Source organism: Pogonomyrmex barbatus, unplaced genomic scaffold (assembly GCF_055798465.1).
Source record: "Pogonomyrmex barbatus isolate J1 unplaced genomic scaffold, ASM5579846v1 scaffold2, whole genome shotgun sequence".
Taxonomy (NCBI): Eukaryota; Metazoa; Arthropoda; class Insecta; order Hymenoptera; family Formicidae; genus Pogonomyrmex; species Pogonomyrmex barbatus.
Window position 1 is genome coordinate 1,333,066 of NW_028297116.1, and position 11,301 is coordinate 1,344,366.

Here is an 11,301-nt window from a genome sequence, read left to right on the forward strand (position 1 = left end):
ATAATTTATGTATTTGATAATAAAATTGTTATAAAAAGTATTTTTGGAATAAAAAAAGATCATATCGAGGAAGTGGTAGTATTTGTGAGAAATGTTTTAAATCGTTTATTACGATTTTTTAATGAACATCAAAGATGTTATTGAGATCGCAACGATCGATACATTTCTATTTCTATTTCGCATAATCGATCAAAGTAATGCCTGCGCGAATGGAAAGTAATTTTCGGGACGTCACGTTTTCGAGATTAGTTCTGGGAAGGTTCTGACGGTCTTTTGACACACTTTTAGAATTCTACCGTGCATTTACCGTTACCTGGTTCGCATGGTCCTCATTGTAACGGTGTGTTCTCTGTATTCTCCAATACAAAGCAAAAAGGATTGTGACACAGCCTACCCTTTCGATATTATTATGGAGGGTTGGTCTGGCGCATCTGCAATCTTTACTCGCCCACGCGGCCACTGGCTAGCGACCATATGACATGCTGACCAATATCTCGATATTTGGATTTGGAGGCCGGCTCTCAACCTGAATTTGAATTTGTAAACAAAGAAATGTCTTTGCATAAATTTTTTCGCGTATGTATAAAACGATTTAAAATTACATTTTTCCTGTCCAGTTGAGCTTACATTATTAAAGATAAAGTAATTCTCTCTAATGTTGTAAATATAGATCTTTTTATATATATAAATATTAAATACTGAAATTATTTAGAAAATTTGCAAGTATGATTTTTCGTTCTTTGTTTTCTTTTTTTTTTTTTTTTTTTATTTAGATATTTTCAATTAGATGTGTGAATGAGAACCTATTATGGAATATATTTATTCCAAGAGTTGCTATCTTAGGGGAAGCTAGCTAGCGCCACGAGGCATTTGTATACATAATGTTTTATTAAACTTTCGTGATATATGTTCCTTTTATTTTGTGTAAAAATACAGTCGTTTATATCATCGCATTGTTGATATTTGCTCAGAAATTATTTGATATTTATTCAGAAATTTATTAAATTACTAATGAAACTTTTAAGACTATAGGATCATAAAAATAATTGTTAAAGATCTTCATATTTTCAATTTTTATTTTATTTTAATTTACATCAGTTAGAGATATAACTTCGATTTGATGTTGGAAACATTTTTCTGTTAACGAACATTAATTGCACAGACTTGCAAAATTAAGAATGTTATTTGACAGTGGTATAGGTGATTTGCTACATAAGTATGCCGAATATAAATCTGACATAGAATTGTCTATCATACCATATCAAGATAAATGGACTTTTTACCTCATTTATTTCAAAAAACCTGACATGGCAATTTCTTTAAGGTCAAATTTGTATTCAGCATTACAAAATTACACAAGAATTCTCAGCTTCAAAAAAACATCATAGATCTGTTATTTTTCATATTTTACATCATTAATCATTTTACTTGAGTCTCTTTTCAAGGTTGCATGTCAAATCACAGAGAAATTGTATGAATATGCTTATTTCTATAAAATTTCTAAAAAATAAATGTAAAAAATGATATGCCTTTCAAACTATGCTAACAATAGCGAAAATTTATGATTTATCTATATGCGTATATGTAAAATTTTCTGTTTTTTGACACAAAAGTTCCGTGGATTTATTTATCAACTTAGTATACTTTTATACCACTTTTTCTTTTGAACGTCTAATTTTCTTTCCTTTGATACTGAAACTGTATCCTATCTAGAACAAACACAGGATGACGGTCGACTTGTCGATTATTAACAAAGATTGTATAGCATTTATTTTTTATCATTTTTATAATAAAGAAAATCTGTAATATAATAAAAAAATTTAGAGTTTTCATTAGATGACTATTCTTAAATTGGATCATGTGATCGAAAAGAAAATAGCTGCATCCATTCTAATTAGGATATATTTCATTAGGATATTTGTTTGATGTAGATATTTCTAATATCTAGATATTTCTAATTCATGACATATATTTAAATTGACTTTAGCATATACATCTTCAGATAAAATAATACATAATACTTATTAAAAATAATGGTTATCTTATATATTTTAATACAGATATTAAAATTCCAAATTAGAACTATAAAATCATTATTAGGGAGGTTTATTTGACAATCTGTATAGATAATGATAAGAAAGTAAAAAAAATCAAATATCAGAAGAAAATTTTGATAAAGACTAGAATAAATATATTTTGAATATTATTTGCGTATATTATCAAAAATAAACATTCTTAATGACTTTCGATAAGAAGAATAGAGTCAGAAATGTACATCATTAAAAATAAAGATTATAATAGCCTAAATATACGTCATAATAGACTATTCAGAAGGCTATGAAATAGAAAATCTCGCTTGCAACATCATTATATGACGCAATTCTAGCAATTCTAGTTAATTTCTTAATAGTGTTCTTAATGTGATAGATAATAATATAAAGCCATCATTTTAATTGCCTCGATCTCTTGTCTCAGTAAACATTTATTGACGTGAATCACTAAGCGATCGAAACTTTGCATAAGTAGAGGCATTTTATCTCCGAGGACGTGTTTAAATTAAAATTCTGGTGAAAATGTTTCAAGCATGGGTGCGCACAAAGAATCTTCTGGTACGGTCGTCGAGCTGATTCAACAACGGTAACAAAATCGAAAGAAAGTTTACAATACTTGAGTCGTCAAATGACCAACGGTGCTCTCAAAAGCCTCTCAAACAAATGGCGAGCAAACACTTTTCGTGCTGTTGTACGATCGTGTCTTAACTCTTTGCCGCTCGGCTTAGTAACCGGATACCATGCGATCTTTGAAAAATACAGCTTTGAAAAAGTTGATAATATGCCAGAATTGTCAGAGTTGGCATTTTCTTCCCGTAAGGGAGACGTATTTCTCTTTATGCCATATGTGTGTACAGCTGTACTTCATTATTGTGCGTGTGTGTGTGTACGTATTACATATTACATATATGTAACAAAATTAATATATTTCATTTATAAAATTAATATCTCTCAATGTTAACGACTGATTTAATTTTGCACATAGGCGTGTATATGGTGATACAATATCGTCATCATTTTTTTTGAAAATATACATATGTATATATATATATACTATTTTACATCACGCATATTTGTGAAATTTTAAGAGAAACAAAGAAATGATATCTGATAATAGGCACTTTTCATTTATACAACTTGTTTGAATGTTTATTTTCAAATTATTGTTTAAATGCAATTTTATTGAAAAAAAAAAAAAAAGCTTGCTTTATCCGATACAGAAAATTATGGTGTATGTCCCATATGCACAAACCCTAGGATAATTGCCGGTGCAATTGTGGATACGATATTTAAAAATTATTGAAAAATTAGTGAATTCTCTTGAGAAAAATTAAAATTCTTCATAGAAAATAAAAAATTTTTAATTGAACGGGATTTCATAAATTTATAAATATATTATATAACTTTATTCGTTCAGCGTTGTTAGCGTTGAAGGGCTCAAGAAAATATGATGTTCATTTTAGATGTCCGTTCTTGCTTTATGGTTCTACCACTTGTAAAGTGAACTTTCAAAGAAACTATCAGTGTCAACGGTGCATCTGGCTATTCACAATCCGCTAATCCAGACATTTCGAGGAAAGTGATGGGGTTGCGGTCGATCCGATACCGTTAAGATGTGCCTGTTGTGTATCTGTGAGCGTGCGACAGATGCAAATAATGCATTCATCGGTCGCCGGGACCAGGCGATCACGGGAAAAATCGCAAATAACGGGTTGCGACGGGTCTCGCGGACACCACCATAGAAATGTGGGTTATGCAGCCAAAAGAGCAAAAATTTGTATACACAAGAAAGGAGGCGGTGCAGTGAATTGAGCACTGGGGGTGCTTTTCTATGGAATGACAAGGTTCAATCGGGACCCGGAACGGACGACTAAATTTGGCGTGATCGCGAGACACCGACATAATGAGGCATCGTCCTGTATCGGGAATAACTGCTCCTTCGCGTTGACAATTTTCATTTCGATTTTATTGTACTTCTGTCAGTCCCCTTTTTTAATAATTAAATGCAAGAACAGCGAATAGCACAAGTCCAAGTGGATGTGTTAAAAAATGCCTTTACCAACGTATGGCTTCGAAAATACAATTGTTTTCCATAAAGAAATGGCATGTGGCATGTGAATACGTTCTGAATCTAAAGTTTTTACCGGTTTGCAATTTTTTTCACTCTCATTTACTGTTTTAACGTTTATAATTGCTGCAAAATAGTTGCTCCTATTGATATAATCGATAATCGACTTTAAAATATAAGATTTTTTTTTGTGAAAATAGATAAGATTTATTCTTTTCTGTGATTCTGATTTTAGAAGAGACAGAGATTCAGATATATATTTTTTTAGAATAGAGCGGGGTTTTCTCATTCACAAGCCAAAGCGATAATGTTCATGTTTCTGAACATATATAATAATTCAATATTTAAAAATCATAGTTACTTTCAAGAAACAATTGTGTTCGTATAACGTAATTGTAGGCACGTTATTGTAAAGAAGTATGTTATTTTTCTGCAAATTTTTACATCGTTTTAAAATTGCAATTCACGGAATAGCTTACATAAAATAATATAAAATTCTGACATGGAAATAATATTAGCGATGTATATTGATGTCTAGTTTATAATAAATTTCATATACTATAAATAAATTCTATAACTTTTATTATTGTAACACAAGAAAAAATTGTCTATGAAAAATCTATATCTAATTTTATCTGATAATTTTTGATTAATTTGTAGTTTAGAATAAAATCAAAACAGAATTCATTTAGTCAGTTGTTAGATATATATTTTTATTGCTCTTTTGGAAAACAACATTTCAAAATTCACATATTTCTTTTGAAAAAGAACTATTTCAATATTTCATATTTCAAAAAAACCTTTGATATAACTATACAAGATTTCAATTATATTTTACGTAAATCATGCTGAAGAAAAAAATGTATTTGTTCATTTTAAAAGAACACTAGATTTATAATTTAAACATTAAAAATATTTTTAATGTTCTTATATGCTCAATGCTATTTTCATGTTGTAAAGCTACTTTTAAGTGCACTTGTTTTATTTTATTATTTGCAATTTTTTAATACCATTTTTAATATTCTATTATTTATTATTTATTTTTATCTATTAATTATCGAAGCAAGAGAAAAGCTTTTGGTATATTTTACAAATCCATTTTATCGAGTGCAAACTGTTTATTTTATTGAAAAATATTTTCATTTTAATATTTGGCAAAAATTTGTATTTTCTCCCTTCTGATGTCATCAATTTAGTTATAATAAGTCGGCAGCAATCTTAATGGACTTGTTATATCCTTTTTTCAATGTCTTGTGGGAACAATTCATCAATATCACGTTTCATAATCCCTGTAGTCAATTGTAACCGATAAGGATTGCATCTATCGTAATCAGTGATATCAATATAATAATGATAATAACTTTCTGTGCATTACTGTTTCGTTATACGTATTATATCTCGGAATATAAATATCTCTCTTTCTCTCCCTAAATCTCCTAAATGAAAATAAATTAGGTAAAAAAAAAAATATTGAGCAATAATATAAAATATATGATAACAAAAAGTTATGTGAACGTTTCAATGACCTCATCTCGATGTCATCGAATTGCTTCAACAATTTTGAAAATGATTGACTATTCGATGGGCACGTGCCCATTTCGGTATTTCTGACCAACAGATTATAGGGTTACCCCACTACTTTTCCTAAGAAAAACGCCTCCATCGGCTAGGGCCTTAAGGGTGGGATCTAAAGCGTTTTCAATTTGGACATCGTCTAGTCAAATTTAGGGTTTCACTCAGTCAACGTCGTGTACAAGTGCGTGAAACGCCAATATCTCTTTTGACTTTCTTCATTTTATGACATAAGTACGTAAGAAAGTAATCGCGAGCGTAATAATAATCGAATATAATAAACGACAGTATTATCGCCGACAGTGTTGTGCTACCAGTGGTTTCGGTGTAACCTTGGATTATTAGGTAAGCGTATTTACAAATTGTATGATAGAATTCCATCGGATGTTAGCGATATTTCTACTTTTTTAAAAATTTGGATTTTTAAAATTTTCAAAATTCTCGCGTGATTACAAACATATTATATATCATCATTGTTATATATCAAATTCACTCATCGATACATTTAAAAAAAGTAAAAAATGATCTTGACATTTTGCGCATAAATTTTCTCAATAGCTTTAAATTGTTCTATAATAAAATAAAATATTTTTTAACATATTAAACCATCAACAAAATGTTCTAAATTCAAATTAAGTTTAGTTATTTATTTCGAGACGTATGAGAAAAGAAATTATTATTCTTATAAATTTCTAAATTTACTTGACACTGAATAGTTCGTCTGAGTCTTTATTATGATCTTTATTTTTTACGATTACACGCTATCTTATTATCACTTGATATTGTGTACATTTTTAAGTAATCATATATATCTCATATATTTATATATATATATATATATGTTATGTTCTATTATTTTTACATTGCATGAATAATTCTAAGACATGTATTTAATGAGTTCAAATCAGTCATTGATGTCTAAGTTGATATGCAGCGCGCACATTAATTGTGATTAATTTAATTTATTTTGTATAAGTTCTTTCCATAAGTCTTCACTACGTCTTCTTCTTAAGCGATCTTCAATTACTGATTAGCTCGAGAAGAAGGCATAAATTGAGTGAAAATATATCAACAATACGCGTGACATGCACGTGGTCTCTAAGCGGTAAATTTAGCAGGTAGCGTGTACATGTGAAATCGAATGGTGAATGGTTGCGTAATGAATGTATTGCGATTAATAAAGTTACTTAACGCATTTATTGATTTTCATTGCAGCTAAAAGCAAGCAGTTCAAAAAAATTTGTCAAAATTTTCGAACGATTCAAAGTAGAAATTTTAAAACTTTAAATCTGAATTGATAATTTGAGCTATTTTATATTTTATTATTATATGTTGTATTATTTTAATGTCGCATTATTTTGAAAAATAATATGAAGAATTTGTCAGTTTGATGCAATATTTAATTATTTTTTATTTTAAAAAACAAAATTTCGTTGCAACTGAAAAATTGCGTTAATAACTGAATTGATTGAATCTGAATTATGAAATGGATTGGGATTTTATCTCAAAAAGATTTGATAAATTATACACTAATAATGGATATTTTTGCATTTTTTACGTTGATTTTCTCAATTATAAAATTATATTGTACTCTTATTGCAGATAGCTGCAAATGAAGATGGAGAATACCACAAATAATTATACGCAAAATAATCAAAGTCCTTATTTCATTCTTGAGGAAACGGATAATAAATACTCAGACCCAGACTCGATTCTAGATTTATCACAAAAAAATCCGACTGATAATGCAAATCAAGAAATAGCCATTGATTTATCATCACGCTCTTATGGAAGCAAAAAGCGATGTGTAGAACCAAATGATTTGGATAGTAGACCTATCGAAAATATCGCCGTATCGTCCCAATATTCCGAGTTGGACTCGTCAAAAGCACAGACAAAAGCTGTATCGTCCCCTGAAGATATCGAGTGCTTTAACTATATTGAGACATTATTTAAATGTTCATCAGGCATAATGTTGCCGTCACATCTAAATAGAGCTCAAACGATAGTAACAACTCCGGCAATCCATCTACCATATACGGATACAGCGCAGACTATTCCGAAAAATGAGATTAACGGACAAACCCCGGGAACAATGCCAATAGAATTTCCAACGTCTACGAATGTGATATTGCCATCGTCAACATCTACGAATATGATACTGCCATCATCAACATCTACGAATACGATATTGCCAACATTGGACATGGTGAAAAAGGCATCGAGACCTTTTAAAGCCTATCCGAAGGATCTCCTTTCCACCCAAGACTCGAATAAGGAATATGTAAAGTTTCGGGCAAAGGTGCTCGAGAAAGTTAGAAAGAACAAAAGCACATCAAATCCTAGAATGCGCCGAGTGTCCAGCAGTCCTGGACTGCCTACTAGCACCGTCGACGAGAAGGACGCTGCATATTGGGAAAGAAGAAAAAAAAATAATGAAGCAGCCAAACGTTCCAGAGATGCTCGAAAATTAAAAGAAGACGAACTTGCAATTCGAGCGGCTTTCCTTGAACAGGAGAATCGAGAGCTCAAAACTTTATTAGCTAAGTATGTTCAGATGGTTCATTCGCTCTACAACCATTAGGCTAATTTGATAAATTGTGAATCATTATGTGATAATAACGTATGATAAAATAACGAAGAGTTCTCGTGGTATATAAATTTTCTAATTGCAAAAAATATTTATATGTTTACTATAAATATAATTTATATATATTTGAAATATTTATGTAATACATTCAGTATATAATATATAGTTTGTACATATATATATTTATATAGTGTGTTACTATATTATACATATAATCAGTCTCATCTACGTCTTCCTGGTAAACATCCTTTATTAAACGTAATTTTTTTTGAGACTTTATGTATCTTCATTCTATAAAAATTATTTAACATCGAATGGCTGCGATTGAAATTTCAAAACTTATATACTATACATATGCACAAACTATATTATATACTATATATATTGCTATATATGTATATGTATAATATATGTATATAATATATGCTATATATATATATATATATGCACACACGTATATACATATATGCATATGTGTATATATATATATATATATATCATGTCATAAAAATATTCACAATTTATGAAAAAAAAATTTTTGATACATTTACTGGATTACTTTCTTGGATAAATATGTTTAAATAATTTTTTGATAATAACTTAGACTATATTTATAAATAATCACATGTAAACTCCGTATAACCGTGTGATGTTAGAAAATATAAGCTGAGTGTAAAGTTAAAACTGTGAATGAAGACTTATGCGATGATGTAAATATACTTTGTAATTAACATTATTGACTTGACTGAATGAATAATAAATTGATAATAAATCGATCGAAATGAAGACAAAAATGAAATGAGACATTAAAAATATTGTGGATAATATTAACAGAAAATGTAAAGGATTATATTCTTTTGTAATAATTTGCATATTTTAGATATAAATTAATATATAAAATTAATATATAAATTGATTGAAAATAACTTATTTTTATATGTAAATATAAATATTATTGTGTATGTGTTTATCTAATTAAATTTCAATCAGTTTAATAAAAATTCAGATTTTGTAAACATATTGCTCATATATATATATATATATATATATATATATATATATATATATATATACATGTTCATATATATGTGTGATGACACACATATATTACATGAATAAATACTTCCTTTATTATTTTAATAATGGTAATGTTTTATAATATTAAAATATATAAGATGTGTGTTATAATTATTACATAATTTGATATTCTAAGAAATTTTTTATTTATCATGTAAATATAAATATTATCTTGAATATTTTAAATACATATTATAAAACATTTTTTAAATATATCGTAAAATTAATATTCTTGTACAAAAAAATTGTTTGGAATATTTCTTTTGTTATTAAATTAAAATTAAAAAATAGAATATCTATACAAATTGTCAATTAGGTAATGCATCTACAAGTTCCATCATAGTTTCTGATTCAAGAACATTCCTTTCCTTATTTTGATTATTGGTAAGTACCTTCGAAAAGGATTTTTGTACTTGTCTAGGAATAAAAGCTAATGGTGTTACTGTACTTGTGACAATAGTCGATGAAACAGTTTCTACATTGGTATTATTTTTATATTCTGCACTGGTGGTATTTTTTATAAACATCTTGCTTTTCTGATTTTTATTTAACAATACCTTAGTAGGCTTCTTCTTTTTATTATTAACAATGTCAAGTTCCATTTTATTTGATTCCTCTTCCTTGCTATGGTGTGGTGTATCATCGAACCGATATTTCTTTGGAAATTTATGTATTTTAATACAATGGTCCTTCCTTTCTATTGGATCGTTGAATTTCATGTTACATTCAGAATCATAACATTGATACTAAAAAAATATTTGTATTAAAAACATTTGTAATAAGATTAATTCACTTAAATAGATAAGTCTTATAAATACCATAGCTTGTTTCTCGGACAAAACCTTGAAAAAGGCATCATGTGTTTCTTGAATATGAATCTCTAATAGTCGTGGATTTGGCCTGGATGTTTTACATTCAGTACAAGCATATCGATGAGAGCTATTATAATGCATTTCATAATCAAGTAATGTTTGAAAAGTGTTCTTGCATCCTGGTACGTAGCATGAGAACTCCTTGATACTGAAATAAGATACTAATTTTATTTTTCTCTACTCTATCAAGTAGATACAAACGCAACCATTCCTTTATTAAAATTAAATTTCAGATACTTGAAGTCTTTAATAAAGTCTTCTTTGTTGAATCTTCTAAGAAAGAAGTATTTGTAAAGATGTAATATTTCAGTGTTTTTTAAAAGACATAGATGACGCAGTATAACATATTAAATCATTTCATCCTTAATATTTGGCAAACAAGGATGAAACAATTCACTGTATTACACTGTCTTATCTATATCTCTCTGGGAATGCCCTTTATTAAACATATTTTTTTTTCAAGACTTCAAATGTCCTCAATCTGTAAAGGTTATGTGATACTGAATGACTGTGATTGAAACTTCGAAACTTGTGAGACTTTCTAAATAGATAGATTTTTAGGTTACGTCAAAAGCTTTTAAAAAAGAAATACCATCGATACTCACACTTCGTGACAGAGTTCTTCTTCATCGTCAATCGTGACACCTTTTCTTTGAAAAACCTTACAAACTTTATAAGAATCAACGAAAAAAGGATCATTTAAAGGTCGAATTCCAACACCCAATTGCTGAAGAATTTCCTCCATAATAGGTACGTTAAGAAACACTATGTAAGCAAATTGCGCGCATTTCTTGATGATTCTATATCTATTTTTTTTAAGGTTTACAATAAAAACGATCAAATCAACATTTGTTACACACCGACTTCGGCAATACATTGGCCGGATTTAATTCGAGTGACTTCGCTGCAATCTCTCGAACGAACGCATTTCTCGATACTGATTGGTTGCCTGTATACGATCGAGAATATAAACTCGATCGATAATCGAAGTTTGAATTCGAAAAAATACCAATACGATATTACGCTTTTGCGATAATCCGCGATGAAAATTTGCCAGAAAGTTCGCAAACC

General features: G+C 28.9%; 2 protein-coding genes across 3 annotated transcripts; one reads left to right on the forward strand and one right to left on the reverse strand.

Annotated features, from left to right (window-relative positions):
* Positions 1-90: 90 nt before the first annotated feature.
* On the reverse strand, positions 91-11,152 carry l(2)k10201 (zinc finger protein 511 lethal (2) k10201). 2 transcript variants are annotated; one of them, XM_011644014.2, is made up of 4 exons: positions 10,836-11,152; positions 10,177-10,378; positions 9,916-10,104; positions 91-526 (listed from the first exon to the last, which is right to left on the reverse strand). In XM_011644014.2, exons 1-4 carry the CDS (start codon positions 11,105-11,107, stop codon positions 464-466), a joined length of 726 nt encoding a protein of 241 aa, XP_011642316.2. In that variant the 5' UTR covers positions 11,108-11,152; the 3' UTR covers positions 91-463. The 2 variants fall into 2 exon arrangements, with proteins under 2 accessions (XP_011642316.2, XP_011642315.2); XM_011644013.3 differs by lacking the exon at positions 91-526 and having other exon boundaries at positions 1,059-10,104; positions 10,836-11,151.
* Positions 7,304-9,256, forward strand: gt (transcription factor giant). Its single transcript, XM_089075981.1, has one exon. It carries the CDS (start codon positions 7,304-7,306, stop codon positions 8,273-8,275), a length of 972 nt encoding a protein of 323 aa, XP_088932107.1. The 3' UTR covers positions 8,276-9,256.
* Positions 11,153-11,301: the final 149 nt, after the last annotated feature.